Genomic DNA, 20334 nt, shown 5'->3' on the forward strand with positions numbered 1-20334 from the left:
ATCAACATCCGTTATTTGGATTTTGGGGCAAGTGATGTTAAGAACAAATCATAATGGAAGAATGCTGTGAAAGAGTGCTGCTTTGCATTGCAGATGCAACTGAAAATACGCCACAAACTGCAGTATAATTAATGAATTAAGGCCAAGAAAAACAACTGCCGATGTAAATTGTCCAAGTGCCAATTAAAGGGAGCCTGTACAACAGCATGTACATCCAGCTCACAAAGACGCACTGGAATTGTTACAGTTATTATTCCAAATTGGCAATATTTGTGCTGTATCAAAACCTCATGGGATTTCACAGCTGGCAAAGACTTTGCTCTGAGTTTTAGTCTGAGTTTCTAATGCTAACGTGTTATCAGTAGAGAGACTGACCGATACACTGATGAGCCGATATTATTGGCTGATATTACTCATTTGCCATTATATTGATATCAGTATTTTTAAACAGCCGATAAATAAAAATTTTAAAATATATGAATAAACAGGAGAACTAACTTTAACCATGTTACGAGATTGATGCTGCATAGTTTGTCCACCAGGGGGCCCTCTACAACTTCTCTAATGCAATGTGTTTAGACCGCCAAATCAGCTGATCTGACAAAAGTTAGGCAGAAAATAAACGACTAATCCAAATGTTTTTGTAACAATGAAACAAGTTTATTTTTAAATTTCTACAACATCTTAGTAAGGACCTATAAATAAATACACCTAACAAATGTTTTGTGTCCCTCGATGTTAAACAAAATATCGGCTGATACTAAATATGAGTATCGGTAAGACTCTAATACTTTTTTAACTCTTTAACTTTTATTAACTTAAAAAATAGGCCACCTTTATAAATCACAATATTATCAAAGCACTACTTTCAGGTTGCATTACATGCTACTCGAGCACATCTTTAGAAAGTGCTACCTAATATATTATTTACAAAAGTTTTTGGTGCAGTTTCTACATGAATTTAGATGTCACTAAGTCCAAGAAAATTTAGTAACCTGTCAAAGATGGCTCCCACTCCGGCACTGTGGGCGCTGTTGCGGTGAACGTGCAGCCCCGTTGCCAGCAGAATCCCGTCTTTAACCGCTATTGAGCGGTGCGAAAATGATGCAATGAGGAGCTCGTTCCAACCTGAGAAAGAGATGAGGAGAGGGACTGAGAAAAAAGTATGAGAAATAAAACCACTCACACTCTCCGAAATCCCCAGTACAAAAGTTCACACAGCATTAGAGCAAAATGAAACTGACAACAAAGGAGGGAATTCCAATGAATCAATTAAGCTGCGCACTAAAAGCATGCAGCTTTCTCAAGCACAGGCATCAGGTTATTACTAAGACATTTGAATCATGCTTTCTAAAGAGACAAGCGTGTAAACGGGATGAACTGCGCCTGCCATCGCAATAAAGACAACAGGCTTGATGCGCCAAAGCAGGGGGCTTGACACAGAGCGCTGAAGACACAAGACGCTGCCGTTTGAGTGACAGGGCTCCTTTAACTGTTCTGCCTGGCAACACTCGCCTCTTCTCCCCAGAGTTGAGTTGGGTATGAGAGGAACCGGGATGCTTTTATCTGTGATACAGCAGAACTAAAGCGGTTATTTATAGAAAACCTGAGAGCAGAGACGAGCGTTGCCGAATAATGTCTCTCTCTCTCCGCTTTGCTGAAGTCTCTCCATCTTTTTATATGTGCAAAGGATAAGAATGATGGGAGGATTTATTTATTTTATTTGTTTTTTAGGGTAAGGGATGGGTGCGTTATAGCATTTTTTTTTCCTGGAGGAGGATTTAGAAAATAATGGTGTAATTTAGAGTGACAGGCAAGCAACAAGGGCAATGTGTTGGGAGAACCCAAAAGACCTTCCTGCATGTGACGTTAGTGACTGTAGCAGAAGTGACAGATCATTCACTCTCCGTTTTACGTCTGTGATGCTGTGATGCTTGCTTTTCCTCATACAGCAGATGCATGAAGAGACTCTGGGTCTGTCTCTTGCGTCAGTCACATGACCGAGAGGTATCCAAGGTTATGGCCAGAGTAGTTTAGTGTTCTCTTTTTTTCTGACTATATTATTAATGTTCATGGGCATCTGTTGTATCTACAAATGTGACTTATTTAACAATGAAAACAATGTCCTGTGATTCTGTTATTTTTATTTTGTTTAACCCTTGTTATTTTAAACAGCAGCAATTACTTGCCTTTTTAATACACAGTCAGTGGGCATAATACAATGCATCTTACACTGAGTAATCAGTGGTTTGTTGAACCAGCAAATTTGATTAAATTTATTCATATAACAATGACCATTGATTCCAACCCATATCCTGTTAATTATATATCATCACTGCAAATTGTTTGCTGGTTAGATCATGCAAAATACTTAAGTCAGCTCGACAGACCTGCTCGTAGAAGGATGACCTGGTCGTCCAGCGGCAGCTCAGAGAAGTGGGGGATTCTTTTAGCCCACTCAACCAGGGTAAAAAGTTGTTTGTCAGCTGCTTGACAGATATTTGTCACTGGGTCGTTGGGCTGCAGGGGACGAGAGACAAAGATAGAACAGGTTAAAATAAGTCAGAAAATCAACTACAGTGTGAATTAAATAAGATTGAAATTTTAGCTTTGTGTCTTTTGGCTGAGAGCCTTGTGCTAGGGCATAATTGAGCTACAGTGCTATGAAAACGTATTTCCACTCCCTTCCTGATTTCTTAGTTCTTTTGCATATTTCTCACCTTGCTACCAATGGTGGTACAACCAGGTATTAGGGGGCAATTACTTTTTCACATGGTGCAAGGAAGGTTTAGATTTCCTTAACCTTTTAAAGCCAAGCGTATCGTATTTGATACATGTGTTTTTGTGAGTTTTTGAGACTTCTATATCATCAGCGTGACTTTTTTAACCCTATAAAATATAATTGGCATAACACATTTTTTAACACATTTTTAATGACTAAATTGCAAAAATATGGCTAATGTAGTAAATGTAATACAAATTAAAACTCATACATATGCAGATTAAAATTTGATATATCAAATATTTTTTATATATATTTATATAGAGAGATTTTCTATAGATTTCTGGCAGTTATTTCATGGTTCAGGTTTTAAAGGGTTAGTAAATTTAAAATATTGATTTTAAAACTCCATTTGTATTTACTCAGTATATCTTTGTCTAATATTAAAATTTGTGTTATGATCTGAAACATGTAACTGTGACAAAAGTGTAAAAAAATAAGAAATCAGTAAGGGGCTTTTTTCATGGCACAGTACCTATAACTACGTAATCACACACACACTGACACCAACATGAGTGCCTGCTGTGAATAATATCTTCTAAAGAGGTACGGTGAAAAAACAAACAGTGATTCTGTCTCAGCTTGTGGAGGAAATACCTGCAGAGAGCTGTCAGTGAAAAAACAACTTTCGCTGAGCTGACTCTTTCTTTGGGGACCTTTTAGCCAAAACACAAATCAGCCTCTCTGACAGCTAGTAGAGCTCAAGAGGCCCTCGAGAGGCTCCACTGACACTTTACTACAGAGCAAGTGGTTAGGAGCTCAAAGAGGACTTTATCACGGCACCAGGAACGGCTTTGTAAAATGTTAAACCAATGTGCTCACAGTAGTGCTTCTAATAATGATTGTGTAATTATGCTGATAACCACATTTGGCAGAAATGACTTCAAGTAACACCTCTCAACATCATCGTGGATGAATTTGGGTCCTTTCTTCACTACGTTGCTGCAGTTCATTAAGAGCATTTGTTTATGCACAGCTCTCTTTAGGTCCCACCACAATATTTCAGTTGAGTTGATATTTGCACAGATTTGTGGGCCAATGCAACAATTGAAATATTTTTTTTTTTCAGCCAATCTGTTGTGGTCTTGTTGCTGGCCAGTTATATACGACCAAATTTTGGTCATATAACTGGAAGCTCTAGCAGTCAGACAAATGGCCTCACATTTCATCGTGAGTTCATCGTTGACCCAATGACAGAAAGGTCCCCAGGTCAAATCATCATGCCTCCACTTCTTTTCTTAACAGTTGGTATGAGGTGTTGTGTTTGGTTTTCACCAAATGTGATGTCGTGCATTATGGCCAAACACTCTGTCCAAATGGCATTGCTTGGGGTTTTCGTCTCAAGGTTTGTTCAGTTGCAACCTCACGGACCTAAGCCATTCTGTCATGTTCTTTGAAGAGTGAAGAGGCCATACTTGTTCGGTCTTTTGTTATGAACTTCAACATTTAGCACGCTAACTGAGGCCTGTCTGAGATCTTTGTGCAGTGCATCATCTGCCCTTGGGGTGATTTTGCTGGGACGTCTGCTCCCCACTGGGAAGACTGTGGTATTGTGTTAACACGCACCTGAAAGCTCCAGACCGGCAAACTGCCAAAATTGCTTTTATAGAAGTTGTCATAGCTGCACCAAAAGAAAAAAAAAACTTGTCCATTGATAGACAACGCAGCAAACAAAATTTAATTCCTGAAAACAAACGTTTCCCGCTCACCAAAAAAATGAAAGGGAAAAGAATGTGTGCACCTTTTTAGCTTTAGTCAACAAAATAATGGTATGAGCCTAAATAAATGCATGTCTTTTATTTAGAGCTTATTTTTTTAACATACAAACTGAAGTTGAGGTGAAAACAAAGCCAGATTTGATCCTTATCTGCTAATGTATATCTAATGATAAGTGTGTCCTTTATAGAAGAAGACAACTTCTGCATGCAATGAATGCAAAATTGCAAAGACAAGGACTTGTTCTCCTTAACTGTCCTGTCACATTTGATTCAAAAGTATTGTTCTTTGACCCTTGGGGAGTAGCGGTAGAATACTAATGCAATGCATACATGCTCCATGACTAACTCAGTAAACTGTAACTCCATCTGGGCTTTGGGTTAAAAAAAATCCACAACAATACTGCCATTCTCTGACAAGTAATTCACAGCCATCCCAAGAGTACACATGCTACTCTTGATATGCGTGTGTGTAAACAAAGGCTTTGTGAACATGCTTTTGTGCATAATTTTAAATCAAGTCAGCGTCCCTAAATTCTAAGTAGCTCCACATGAACTCGCCCTCTGACAAAAACAGTTAGCAACTTCTCCCCAACTTCTCCTCCAAATCCCACAGATCGATGCTAAAAGCTAGGAGGATCCTGACATCAACTGCAGCTCTCCAGAGGAGATTAGCTCAAGATGAAGGAGAAAATATCTCTTCACTCACATTCTCCTTTTATAAAACACAGGGCAAAGACTATCCCATCCTCTCCACTACATTCCCTCCCTGCGGTGTGAAACTAACACACTGACTGCAGAGCATCACAAATACGCAGCTCAAATCTGAAAAACTTAAACCAGACACAAAGCCTACACTGTTTTGAAAACTGTAAGTCATCTTGTTTTTTTTTTCTTCAGGGAGAGAAAGAAAACAGGCACCTTATGAATATTTCAGCATCTGATCTCCGTGGGAGATGTGGACGCCGCAGCTCAGTACGACAGTTTTCGTGAACTGCGCTTCCTCCCCAAAACATAAACAGATCCGGTTAATTCATTCCAAAGGGCACAGCCCAGCAAAAAACAAATAAAAACCACAGGGGGCTTCAGCGTGCGCCACAATTGAGCCACCGCTCCCCATAAGAATACAAGTCCCAGGGTTCTTGTTAAACATGGCAAACCTTATGAATGTTGCATGGCTATCTTAGCTGTGTTTACACTGACCTGGTTTCTTTGTCACCGTCTGTGAAGATGACGAGGAGAGGAGCTTACAACTTCCTCAAACAATTCATCTAAGTACAGCATTACATCTACTGTACTTACTGTTCAAGCCAAAGAGAGGACTTTGGGATGTTATCAGCCCCTGACCCATGAAAGGATAACCTCTACAGTAGAGCTGGGCGATAGAACAATAACGATATGTATTGTGAAATAACTTTTTCTCGATAGAAAAGTTAAACTATTGCGATAAGCCTCATCTCGCTTGTCCTCTTAAAAAAAAAAAAGAAGAAGAAGAACAGCCAATCCAAATTAACTAGCGCAGACCCGAACCAATCACAGCCGCAGCGTCACATCAGGTTACGTACAGCACAAGTGCCAAGCCGCACATGTGTATTTGTTTGGGAATGGAGGAAATGAGTGTGCCGACTAGAGAAAAATCAACCGAGAGCGTGACCGAAGTCGAATGCCGGAGAGATTGTCGAACGGAAGAGCCATAGAGGTTCCGTAGTGTGAAGGTATTTCGGCTATTTCAAGTCTGACAAAAAACAGAGTAGCGCGCACTGTAAATTGTGCCGAAAGCAAGTCTGGAAATACAATAAATCGCTTTCTGACTGAAAGCGCTAGTATATCTACCCTGTTGAACTTATTATGGGAAATAAATATTTAAATCAAAACAAACTGCTGATTATTTCACATTTTACTTGTGAGCAACGGCACATCTAAATCTTACAAATATAGTTATTTGGCTTATATCGTGATATATATCGTTATCGCCTGAAATGAAAAAAACATATCGTGATATGAAAAAATCTTATATCGCCCAGCTCTACTCTACAGTTATAAAAAAAATTATCTCACAGGTCAGGTAGAAAGACTACTTCTTTTTCTTTTAATTTGGAGATTAGTGGCAAAAAATGTGGAGGAAAAACAGCAAGAACACCAAAAAACCCACCTGACACAGAGAGTAAGGTCATAAACGGACATTTACTGTTTTTTTGTTTTTGTTTTTTGGGGGGGTAGCTTATTTAGGCATATTTTTTTTATATGTCTGCCACAAACAAAACTGTCTGCAATCCAGGCAAATCAAAGTGTTTCTAGCAAGACACCCTTCCACTGCTGCGGTCGATTACTAGAGCAACTTGCATTCTTCCCTATGAAATTTTCATGGGGAGACGAAAGATTTGCCCTTCAGTCTTTCATTATTGTGCTTGAACCACACTGTACTAGAGTGACAACAGAGAGAAAATTGGGTACTCACACAGATCAGGATAAAAATGAATTACTCAAGTGTCCCACTTTTTAGATTAAAAAAAAAAAAACAACAAAAAAAAGCCTTTCTTCATATGTCATAATTATAGTTAACAGAAAGATAAGACCTTTTATTAAAATTCTCCATAAAGTAATTCAAATATAGTAGAAATAACAGCAAGAAATAACACAAAAAAGAAAGAAAATGGGATGTATAAAATGGAAGTAAACCCTAAGGATTAGTGAATGATAACATTTTCCCCTCTGCCCTTCCTACTTAGAAGAAGACCTCTCTCTCACTGACTAAAGGCATATTACTAACGACTGTTTAATTCCTGTTCTAGGTCAGCATGAGATAAACACACTTTATTCAGCTTGGCCAGACCCCTACCATTAGACAGTGGCGGTGGCCTATTCATGGTGTACACTCATGACCCAGGTCATGTGATTAATTACAACATGGAGCACTGGTTCTCAATGGAGACCTGGTAGGGGGGAGGCAGGGGAACAGCATTTGGATAGCAGAGGAGTCCTTGTGGTCAGGACAGAATGCATGCCAAGCCTCTGCCAACATTGCAGGCTTCACTTCAATTAAAGGATCTGCTCACTCAAATCAAAAAACAAAATTATATTTCATTTTTTATTCCTCGTCATATCCAGCTATACTTAATGTCCTGGTTTAGGCTTCATATACAGTAGTGGCTAAGAATTTTAAATGCCCACCACAGCCCAGGCTACCAATACTTGGTTGGTGGACAAACTGAGTGACACCAATTGTTGCTAGGCATCTCCTACCAATAGCCTGGAATCCAGTTCACCTTTGTGAGGTTTTCCGCTGCTTTCATCATCATGAAGAAGCCCTGTGCCACTTTTATATATATGTATTTTCACATATATCTTACAGTAGCTTGATAACATTAAGTGCAAACACAGCTAACATTATGAAAGATTTTTTATGGTTGAAGATAATTAAAGAACAACTTCTGTTTATTCTTCTGGCAACAGTGTTTAGCCTTGTTAGACTCTGTTACACTTTATCTTTTTGCTAAGCCCATTGACTAGTATGATGACTTTGCCTCTGGGGGCAGTGGGGATTTTTCACGGCTTCCAGCGTGAGGATATTGGACTCTCTATTCTATTAGCCACTCACTGCTCATGAGAGCAGATTCAGCTGATAAATATTTAAATCTCTAACAATAGCTAATATTCGCGAGATTATATTTCGATAAATACCTTTCCTCCGTCTTGCTTTCAATGCAGACATTTATTTTATTTATTTCCATGCATCGATTAAACTTCGGCTACAAACAGACAACAAAAAGAAACCAAAAAGCTCTTGACCCTTGATGACCCTGAATATTTGTGTATTTAACAGGCAGATATCTGTTTGTAGCTTAGAAGGTAAAGGAAGGCGACTACCAATCAAAAGGTTAATGGTTTGATCTCCAGCTCCTTCACTTCACATGACCAAAGTGTCCTTGGGCAGAATACTGAATCCCAAATTGCCTTTGATACATTCATCAGTGTAATGCATTACATTTCATTTTTAAAACTATTTTCAGCATATTCATATGATTCCAATATGATTTTGCTCAGGAGTTGGCAAAGAATACATTTAAAGCAAGCCTTTAAACACTTTCACTGCGGTTTTCTAATCTGTTCTGGAGGCCCTTAGAAATCTTCCTCTTGGTGTTGGGCAGGCAGCGGGCATCGAGGGACCCAGCGTGGCAGAGCCCAAACACTCAGTGCATTAGTTTGTCTGAGCTGCTAGCCGCTCCCCCATGAATCCCTACTCCTCCTTCCTCTCCCTATAATGCCAACACTCATCTCCTACATTTCCATCTGGCCCCCCGAAAATAGCTCCCATTTACTCACATAACAGCCTTCACATTTCTACCTTTACTTCACAAGACATTTCCTTCCCCCGAAGCAGATGAATCCCAGAAGAAGTCCCCTCTCTCTCCCTCCCTCATTCAGTCTCACTCTCCCATCTCTCCCCCCTCCCCGCCTCCTTTGGTAGGCTTCTGCACAGCTCCTCTGTTTCCCATGTTTCCCAGCAGAATTCCTGAGAAAGCTGAGGCTTTGTGGTATGCTTTCAGGAACAGTCTGTCTGTTGCATTATTCATCACTCCTAGTCTCCACTGTGTCAAAGACAGCCCACAGTGCCCAGCTGATACTAAGGGGCATATATGAGGAAACACACAGCTGAGTGAAGGAGCTAATAGACCAGGTAAGCTAGTTCCTGAGTACACAAGTGGTAACCTAAAAAGCCCCAAAGGAGATAACAAAGGTATTTATATTTGATATTCAGTAACATGTCTACCATCAGGCAGCAGGTAGATGAGAAAAACAGCCGCAAGCTTTAAAAAACAGGGAACTAAAATGTGTAATTTATCTGAAACATGGTTGATGTGAAACATTACTACAGCAAGCATATCCGCATGCAGGCAAATCTGACTTGACTTATACGTTTGGCACTCTTCACTGCAGAACTGAAATGCATGAAGCACTCACACATGGAAAGAATTAAAACAACTTGTGGACAATGGTGGAGCAGCTCCAGTGAGTCTTTTGAAGCATAAATTTCTAAAATATAACTCATAAGCCATAAATCTAAAAGCGAAACGCTCTTTTATACTAACTGCAAACCACTACATTTAGTATTTAGCATGCATATGCAGAGATTTTAAGTTGCCTTTTAACTGAGATTCATTGTATTTACTGTCCAATACCTAGGAGCTCCTAAGTGAAAGCTGTTGGGAAGCTTTCACATTTAAGAAAGAAGTCAGAACACAGATGTTGTGTTTTTCAAGCTTCCAGTCAAGATGTTGAAAACAAACTAAATGGTGAAAAATACTGAGACTGACACAGTGTTAAGCAATAAATGCAATAAAAAAGACAATAATTTAAACAGTAGAGAAGATCTATAAATGAATCAACCTGTGCTTAATGCTAATGCATTTTTATTGACAACTTATTTCCAGCTAATCAGAAATTAATACTTAAGTATGACTAGTACCACTGGTATAACAATGGTGCATATCACTAATTAGTGTGAATGCTGAAAAGCATTCACAGTATTGTTATTCTTAAAGTGGCATTCAATAAAAATTGCCAGTTATTTTAACTTAAATGAATTAGAAAAATGTATTATATCATTAAACAGTGCACGACTGGATGGGTCTCGCTTATTCAAAGAAAACAAGCCTATGGTGTCCATTAACACACACAAGCTGGCTTTGGACCAAGAGAAACTCTGATATGATTGTGACACATCAATCTTTCATGAACTCACTCACTTTAGCCAGACTGCAACAAACCCTTCCTCCTGCTACTGCTTAGTTTGGATAATGTGTTGATTATATTCCATTGCTGGCATGGACGCAGATAGCTGGAAACGGTAGAGTAGTTATATTTGTTATATTTCTTTGAAGTCCACCGACTAGAGCACATGCATAGCTGGTGCACTGTAAACTAAATTCTCTGCAGAAAAGTCCATCAGGTCACAAAAAATAGACGGGCACTCGGATGTCCGTACGGACCCTCACGGTCACGTCCGATGATCAAATTTCTGGCACTTGGACAGAAGTGGAACCGAGCAGACTCACAGACATGGAAAGCATAATAAAGGTTTAATCGGTGAGGAAGGAGAAATATTTGAATAAGTTCACATCCTCAAGTTGCGATGAACCCAAACCAGTTAAACTGAGAGATTATTCAGTCTGGACATTTGAATGAGTTGGATGAGTTTGGTTTTCTTGAGAACACCATTGGAATACTGAATGTCTTCAGGTGATCGTGACTGAAGCTGTGAAGCCAGCCAAGATGAAACAGTTGACAGATAATCATCCTGTCAAGTGAGTAAAATACTAAGAACGAGAAAAGAACTCAAAGCAGTAACCACGTATCAAATGGAGGGACTAAATAGGTGGAAAAATTGACCCACCATCCAAAGTAAGTCCAGATAAATCACTGTGTGTGCTCCTATGAGTGTAAATATATACATAAAATCATATAATCTGAATCTGCATTACACAAAAAAACTCACCGAGTTTGATGGCACACCGAGGTTGGTCTCGATGTAGGTCTCGGTTTTAGGTTCTACTGCTTCCTCGGCTTCCAGGATCTTCTCCACGGGCATGTCCTCGTTGGCGCAGCTGGTAGACTCCACCTCGTTCTCATTTTTCTCCTTGGCTCGCTGGCGCTCCTCCTGAACGGCTGCATGTAACAAAACTGGTTTCGGTCACTACTGCTGTTTTACAAGGTCAGTATGTGATCAAAAACACACTTTAAAAGAAAGAAAAATGCAAGCTAATAGGGTTTTGACTGTGAAGCTTAGCAGCTGTTTTGGTTCACATTCACAGTTTGGTTCAATGTGATAAATAAACTGTGCACTGCAAGTCCTGCAACTAGTGAACAAACATCTAGCCTGAGTCTGTCAAAGGGGAATCTTCCCCTTTGATTAATCACTTGAATTCTTGCTGCGTTTGTGAGAATAATTGTCCACACTCGGCTCTACATCAGTAGTGAACTAAATACATATCTGGTGCTTGTTCATGGCTGCTTGTGCTTGCCTGAGTCTGTAATTTAGTGTTCGACATTAAGTGCATCTTGGTAAGCAACTGAATAGTTCATAACTCCGAATGTACAATGCCAGCAAAAACATAGCCGAGAGAGTTTAATCATCAATAATTGCTTCAGCAGTGAGGATGGAAAACAGAAAGACCTTGGGTCTGCATTATGTACAACAAAGCAGCATGGAAATGTCCAAGGACATCTTCCAGTTTCCTTATCAAAGATAAGTCTTCTTTACGTAGTGCTCACTGACATACACAGATCATTTCTAGATAAATAAATAACATTTGGCCTGTCACTCTTTTGTTACACCATGAATGGAAGCCAGAACATCTTAAAAAAAAAAAAAGTCTCAGCACAAATTAATGAAGACTTTATCGTGTCTAAAAACACATTCAAACGCAACCGTGCTGGTTCTGTCATACGATTGGCTTGGCAAGCAGACACAGGAAATGGTTTGTGTGCCGAGCAGACACAGAGACTCACTGCGGCCGAGGCAAGAGAAACCGCACCTCCACCCTCAAGTGAGAATGAAAAAGACGCATGTCTGTGTGTTTTCCGTCTTTTCAAAGGGCTATAATTCACTTAATTCAAAACACCACCGAAAAAAGTACTGTGGCTTTTTTTTATATGTTTTTCTTCCAGCCATGGATTAATAAAAAGCTCTTGACATAATGTGTTTTGTGATAAAGGGCTGTTGGAAATTTAAAGTCAGCATGCAGGTTTATATACACACACCTGGAGAGCTGCACTGCCACACACACACACACACACACACACACACACACACACACACACACACACACACACACACACACAATGGGGTTTCAGATCTGACTGAAGATCTGTCTTCTTGAGTTTCCCTTACTCTGGTTTCTATTCCAAGTCCCAAATCAGAGAGGCCGTGGTCTTGTTGTGGGGGGGAAAGGAAAGCAGGGGTTGTTAGAGGAGGAGAGGGAAAGGGGCCCCACTTTAGAGGAACTGCTGTCTGGCAGTGGAGGTCAGCTCAAGGGTAGAATACTTGTGTTGGAGTCAGGGAGAGGTGAGGAGGGCTGAAATCATGTTAGCTTTATTCTCCCCTCCTCCTCCTCTACTCTCCTGACTGGGAGAGCATAAATTCATTTAATCCTGTTTTTCTGTGGATTCGCTCAGCCTTTTGGGCTACTGTTGCCATGTTCTCCAACCACAGCCCCCGGGCTGCATGGGGAGGCTTAGGCAGCATTGCAAGTGAGGCAGAAGGCAGTAAATGATAATATCCTTGAAAGGAATAAAGAGCCCAACAATGACATAAATAAAAACAAGAGAGAGGAGATGGGAGGCCAAGTAAAGGTCAGGAAAAAATGGCCTTAGATAGAATATCCTCCAAAACATACCGATGAAAAGAAGAAACCTATTCTCCTCATTAACTGCATTTTCTTCAGTAACCACCCACAGACACCTGGTTAACACATGCTGCTGTTTTTGCATCCTTAGCTCTCTTAGCCATCTCCAAGCATCAAGTTGTGTAATCTATGCACTCTTTTCAGTAAACATGGTTGCCTTGATGAAGAAAGGCAGTGACTGACTTGTTCAACGTGCAAAAGAGTGCTTAACAGCACTGCTGAAAGGGCTAATATTTTTAACACCTAGATGGAGTGTTAAAATTCACACCTCACAGAATGTTTTTCCTCCCCTCAGACAACAGAACCATTTTCAACCCCACTGTAAGCTTTCCCTGGAGACGTTTACTGTGCTGCTCCATAATGAATTACAAAAGCTATCTGTCAATTCAGTGTTCACGTTGTGTTGCTGGGTTTCTTGAACCGCTTTGAGCCAATATAGCCATATTAAAAAAAAAGAAGAAGCTGAAGATGACATGAGAACTTGATATAAAAACAAGTGCATGGGTGAGGTTTGGCAGTATGCAGCAGACACATGTTTCAAGATGTGCCATTAATCTATTTCTGAAAAAGAAATGCAAAAAAAGGCAAAGTTGAGAATTGGTAAAACAGAGGGAATAAAGTGTAGCACACAAACGGATCATCAAAATGATTCTCCTTTGAACAAGGACGATTACGGGCAATAAAGCCGAACCCAGAGTACCCAGGTTCACCCCAAAGTCAAGATAAGTCAGGTTAAAACCTGCAGCCAAAAAATCCATTGGTTTGAAGTGCAACCGAATCCCAGAATCTCAATGAGAACTGAAGAGTCAGTGTTTCTCTAAGTTGTATTATGTATTTGTTTGGGGTGGTTTTTCTATTTAATACTTGGAAGTAAAAGGCAATTATTATCCAAACACAACGACACCAGATAGTCACGTGAAATTGAATAATTAAGTGTTGTAATTATGTTTGTGTAATGTGAATATTAAAAGCCCGACAAGGGATGAGGGTTAAAAATGAGAAATAGCTAGAAACTCTATGTGCAGCACATCGGTTTCTTGCTCCAATTCAAAACTTGATAGTCTTCATTTCATTGTGTGCTATAACAGCAACAACTACCATGTGACTGTGATTCACCTGTTCAATACTATGGAGTCCTTCTATGCACTTCTGTCAGTGTTTTTACTGTCATTATTGAAAGGATCAGAGAGATTAATAATCATTGCCTTATATAAGAACTCACAGATGTCAGCAAATCCCTGGAGGGAAATTGCCAAAATTATTGGAAGTACAAAGAAGTGGAAAATCATGTTTGCTTCAAAAAAATCAACAACAAAGAATTGGCACCCAAGAGGGTGGAAAAAAACGTCTTGTGAGTTTATTTTTTCTATGGTGGCTGGCACCACATATAAAGCACTGGGGCTCGACCACAAGGCAATTAACACCACAGAAATGAAGCATGAATGATGGCAACGGCGTTAGCTACTTACGTCGGTTATGCCGTAACCCCAACAAAGATTGACTGCAGACGTTTAAATCTGTTAGTCTTAAAGACCAACATCTGATTTAGAAGAAAAAAGGAGATGGAGCTGAAGATTCTGTTTTTAAGAAAGATGGGATTTGCATTTGCACAGACCCAGTCCATGTTAATAGCCTCTGAAAATGGGAGACTATGGAAAAAAAATAAGTGTAATTCCTAAACAGGTAAAAGAAAACTTTTGTTAAACCTTTTGAATTAAAGCTCAAAGTCTCTGGTCAAAGTCTGCAGTCCCAGTAAAATAAATATCTATTTATGTGTAGGTAATGGTTTCCTTTTAAAATAACATTAACACTGAAAAATGACTGAATAATGGTAGAAATTGAATAATGATCTTAAACTGGGTTCAAATAATAGGCCCTATATTTCGTCCCATGTGGCTGATCGAATCTCTGAATGTCTTCCAAAAGGACAGCATTATGTGCACACCATCAGCAGCTTATAACTTTAGGAATGTGGTGCAAATTTTTCATCGTGCTGTGCAGTTACAAGACATCATCCAGTTGGAGTACTCAGTTGGAGTATTAAACTTCACATATCTTGCAACATAAGTACAGCATCCATCTTTTGCACTGTGTGAAAAATGAGGTGGCTTACAATAACTAGGTAAGCTGTTCCCCACACCACATGTAAATTTCCAAAAATCATTAGAAGGAGAAGAAGACAAAAAAGGATTCCAGGAAATACAGTGGAAACATAAACTCGCATAGTTTCATAGTTTAACCGAGAATGTTTTTCTTCAGTCTACATTGCTGAAGTCTCCGTGTGGATTGCCTGCTCTCACAAACCCTCGTTTGGTTTCCACGCACAGCCATGTTTGATTCATGGCGCTGAACAGATGAATGCATTCTAAAAAACTAATGCTGCAAGCAGAAAATTCTTTCATTTGAGATGCCGGGTTTTCTAAAAATTTGATGCGTCTCTAACATATGACGTCAGTTACCCTTGACATCGCTTGCTGGGTGAGATACAGTTGGTCTTTGCAGCTCTGCATCACTTGCCAAGTTTATCAAAGTATTCTGTTTTTTGTTTTCTTTGGCCTATAAGAAGTGGAAACTTTGCAAAGAAAAGGAAGGATTACATTTGACATGTCAAAGTATTTTATGTCAACTTCTAGGGTATTTTGAAAGCTCTGTCGTTAATGAAGTCGTAGCTTAAATGAGTATTTGTGTGCAGTGTTGGGTGTAATGCATTCCAAAGTAATGTGTTACTATAATGAAATTACATTCTTCAGTAACACAGTAATGTAACGTGCTCTTGTACTAAATTCTATCATTCGATTAAAGTTAAAATGACGTTCTTACTAAAAGTTCTTCAGCTATCTACATGGGAGGCAGATAGAAAGGGGGAAACATAAAACATCAAACAAACTTTCTTTTTTTCCTGTGAACTTGTGCTACAATCAGATCATTTCAGTTTGTGTGCTAGAAGCAGAAAAATTGTGAAGTGGTCTTCAGCTTTTGATGAGTGGAGATGGACATTACTGCATCCAGGAAAGAAACAACAGCTTTGTACTACTAACATAACTTTGGCTCTTTGCAAAAATCTGCACAGCCAGCATGCTAACGCAAAGCTAAAGCCCAGATATGTGTGCTGGCCCCAGCCCAGCAGTCAGGCCCTGGACTTCAACAGGTAACAAAGGCAGTGATGAGCAGTCACGCTTGCAGCGCTGCAGCTTCCTTTTCAGCCTGTGCATTATAGAATTAAAGTAGAATCGCTGTGGCAATTGCTTTGAAGTGTCTTTGGGCTGTTTTTCAACTTTGCTTTGTTTTTTCAGCTTTGTGTTCATACATAAATACTGAAAGAAAGATCGTATGTGTGTCCTTATTAGAATAGGGATTTGTTTTGGTGTAGCTTAAGTTATATCGTTAACTATACTGTTAACACATTACTGATGAGTAATGTGAAACTTATATATTGAATAATGCAACAGTTATGTACTGCACTTTCATTTCAAGTAATGACTCCGATACTGTTTCTGCACCAGTGTCAAACGCACCAGCAGTTTGAGTGCAAACCAAATTCAGAATACCCCAAAATTCTGGAATCTCAAAATTCTGTATATTTCTACTCACAGAAATGCCAAAAATACATATCATATGGACTTCTGAACGTACTCCTCGGCTACTCACTTCCCCAAAATTGAGCCTTTTAAAAGGAAGATTAATAAAGATAAGGAAATAGGAAAGTGAGACATTATCCTCAACGGTATGTGCTGTACCTTCTCTCTTCATGCCCATGGCTAAACACTTCTGGTAGCGACAGTACTGACAGCGGTTCCTCTGGCGTTTATCAATGACACAGTCTTTGTTGTCACGACAGGTGTAGGTCAGGTCTTTGCGGACAGTCCTTTTGAAGAAACCTTTGCAGCCCTCGCAACTGTAGACTCCATAGTGTTTACCTGAGGAAAAGGGAAAAGAGATTGTTTGCTTAATGTTAGTTTTTGATCTTTTTTTTGGAAACACAAGGTGACACAGTACACATGGAATTTGCTGAGTTGGCTGTTTTGCTGCTTCTTCATTAGTACACACCTATGACCTTACCAACTACAACACATTCGCGGAATTTACTGTGATTTCATGAACATGTTATTTACCATTCTGTGGTTACAATAACACAAAGAGATACACAGGAAACACTTTGAAAGAACAAAACAAAAATTATGATCACAGACCCTTCTACTAACCATTTGGTGATGAAGGAAAAGAGAGGCTCACTAAAGGGAATATGTGAGGGGGGGGCATTCTGACCCTGTTTCTAACAGCTCTTTTTTGTTATTTATGACGGATGGAGTCCATTTGGTTTCTCCAGTGTTGATCAAACTGTTTCTTTGTTAGCTCTCTGCTGGGTCAGACCACCAGAGAAGATAAATAAAGCCCCCGAGCACAGCTAAATGAAGCATGACTTGCTATTAAACATTGTTTTGATTTTCCCCCTTGGGTGCACACAGCACCAATGACGCAGGATGACAGTAAAACTGTCCAATGAATTAGATATCCACCTTTATCCAGAGGCTACAAACTTTTCATGGTTATCCCCAGAAAAAATTGAAACACATGGTTATTTGTTGGCAGTGTGGGAAAAAAAAGAGATTTAAGACAACTCTACAAAGACGAGTGCTGTGAGAGTCATTTCCTCGGATAACCCGTGGTTATCTGATCACCCAGGGTTAATGTTCTTGTGGTTCAGGTGGTTAAGCTAGAAGTTGGCCAAATGATAGCCAATGTTTAAGAAAACTCTGGAGCAAGCTATTGTTCTTTGAGAAGCCAAAAAGGTGATTTACAATCTTTATTTATTGTGCAACCTAAAGTGCTACGTGAGAAAGTTTGATTTGTGACAAAAAAAGATTACAGAAATATTAAGGGTGCCAGACTTAAATGGAATTTTATGCCTTTTCTTGTAACACGTTATATTGACTTTGCTTTATTGTTATCGTTACCATCTTTCAGAGACTAATCAAAAAATAGCCTTAAACGACCACCCACCCACCCATCTATCTGTCCATCCATCCGTCCATTACTGCTTATCCATGTTTGGGTCAAGGGGCCAGGAGGAGAGACATCCAGGCCTCGTTGTTCCTGGTCCCTGTCTCTGCTCTTCTAGGGAGACTCCAAGGCATTTCCAAGATAGCCGAGAAATGTAATTTGTCTAGTTTCAGGTCTTTCCCAGGGCTTCCTCCTGAAAATCCACTAAACAGGCTCTGGTTGGGCAAACTCCCATGCACCCTCGAATATCCCGAAGAGGATAAGCAGCTTGTCCAGTGTTCCACGATAAAGACAAAAACCACATTGTTTCTCCTGAACACACTGTAGAATATATCTTGTATCTCTATCTGAATATAATTTGCCAGTGTCTGAACTTTAACTGTGTTGAAATGAAAATCAAGAAACTCCTAAATCTGCCTCTACTTGTCCCACTATTCATTGTACTGACTGCTTCACAGTAGGGATGAATGATGAGTTGCGCATGGTCGCCTTCAGACATAGCGCTTTCTTGTTTCAGTAAAAAAGCGATTCAAGGTTAGGTTTCATCCAATCAAGATGATCTTTTGCCACATGATTTAGGTTCCTTTCATGTGCGTTTCTGCTGCTGCCCTCACATGCTTTTCTTCAGGAGTGGCTTTTTTCTGGCTTCCCTGTCATTTAGCCCAGATTTTTAAAGAATTCTGATGACTGTTGTCTTTCCAGGAAGCTCTCCCACTCCAACAAGCTGCAGTATGTAGTTCTGCCAGAGCACACTGTGGGGCCGTTTTCTGACCGAAGTTCATGTGTGGATCTTCTCCGGAGGTTTCTCCATGTGGTTAGAGCCCAGGCTTGGGCAAGATGCTGTGTAGTCCTGTTTTATTTTAATTGGAAACAGTGCAATGTTATGCAGTCTAAGCTGTTTAGATTTTTTTTTTTAATAATCTATCCCATGTCAAGTCTCCCTACAATCTTTTAGAAAACTGCATAAAAATCTTAGAAATTTCTGATTGGGAAGTGATTTGTGAACATGTTCAAATAGTCACCTAAGTGCTAAGCAGTGCTAAATGGACTTACTTGGAGACATTTCACCGCTCATCTGGAGTTCTAAATGATTAGTGGGAATTTCCCAGAATTTTAAATACTGTAGTGTAGAGGTGACTCCATTGTGTCTGCTGCACACTGTTGAAGCAGCTGTTAAATTTTTTAGATGCAGGAGATGCAACATTCATTGTTCATCAATCCGTTGATGAACAATGGCATTCCGATCATTCAGACACAAGTTAATTTTGCTTTCCCCATTGACCCCATTGCTCTATTCAGACATATCTTCGACTGTGACACAGAGAGCAAACTACGCATTTGTTTTTGCCATTAGTTACTCTTGTTGGCATCAACACAAGTGAATCACAGCCACTAAAGTCCTACAGTTAGCATTGCCTGCCTATTCATTAATATGACTGCATCCAGTTGGACGTGACTGCACCCAGTTGGGGGCAGACATCAGAAGGCCCATTTTGAGTAACTACCTATTTCAGGGTCTTCTCTTGTGTGTTTCTGGTTCTTGTTCCCCTCTACTCTTGTAAACCCCTTCTTATCCCAGAGGTGTAGGGCTCTTATAAACCCATATACTCCAATTTGAAGCTTCTCTCTAAAATGTGTAGTCCAAGAAGCCCCATCCATTTCCACTGACATCCTCCCAAGTGAACTTGGTGTTGCTGTTCACTGCACAGATGTGCTCTGTGAAAGTTTCCAGTTCCTGTGTTTTGATTTTCCCCCTTCGCATACCTACCTTTAAAAACAGTAATCTCCAGTGAAAATAACCTTAGCCATTACCGGTTCTCAAAAAGATTTCTGACAAGGTCAATTCTGACATTGAATTATTTTGATGCTTCCTTTGCAGACAGTCATCACAGTCTGATGTCACTCACCTGAGGAGCGGTCACCGCAGATGGCGCAGATGTGTTTGGTGAGTGACAGAGCTGTGCTCGAGGGCTGGGCAGGCACCTTCATCACGCCGTTGAGGCCCAGTGGAGGCTTTATGTCCTCCGTACTGCTGACAGAGTTCATTGGAGAGTTCAGCTGGAACATCAACACACAGAAACACACACGCCGACAAGTCACAATGCAGCCCACTAAACTCAAAGCATCAAAGTCGCACAAGCACCGTCAAATAAATCACATAAGCTTAAGGTCAAATTCGCCAAGAAGATTATACACAATAAGGACATTACATGAAACTGGAGTCATGTCACTCAGGGAGTATTGAACAATCTGAAATGTACAAAACAAAAGGCATATTAAGACTACTGATGCGTAATATAGATGGTCAGCAGCCCTAGCAACACCTCTTTTTTCCTCTGTCATTTCTCCCTTTCTCTCTCCTCCCTCCTGTTCCCCTCATTTTCAGATCTAAATCTGGTGCAGCAGGATCCTGCACCACTCAACCCCAGGA

General features: G+C 39.9%; 1 protein-coding gene across 3 annotated transcripts in view; it reads right to left on the reverse strand.

The window, feature by feature from the left end:
- The window catches only part of rxraa (retinoid X receptor, alpha a), a 106622-nt gene that overhangs the window by 8910 nt on the left and 77378 nt on the right, over positions 1–20334 (reverse strand). For 2 of the 3 annotated variants that reach the window (XM_084934800.1, XM_084934801.1), the window contains 5 exons: positions 19811–19961; positions 16640–16819; positions 10994–11178; positions 2391–2520; positions 996–1128 (listed from right to left, as the gene is read on the reverse strand). In XM_084934800.1, the coding sequence (XP_084790926.1) occupies positions 996–1128; positions 2391–2520; positions 10994–11178; positions 16640–16819; positions 19811–19961 (779 nt within the window). The remainder of the gene's footprint in view (positions 1–995; positions 1129–2390; positions 2521–10993; positions 11179–16639; positions 16820–19810; positions 19962–20334) is intronic. The other variant, XM_084934802.1, reaches the window with a different exon arrangement.

This window comes from Perissodus microlepis, chromosome 7 (genome assembly GCF_051167445.1).
Source record: "Perissodus microlepis isolate ML-2025 ecotype Zambia chromosome 7, ASM5116744v1, whole genome shotgun sequence".
Taxonomy (NCBI): domain Eukaryota; kingdom Metazoa; phylum Chordata; class Actinopteri; order Cichliformes; family Cichlidae; genus Perissodus; species Perissodus microlepis.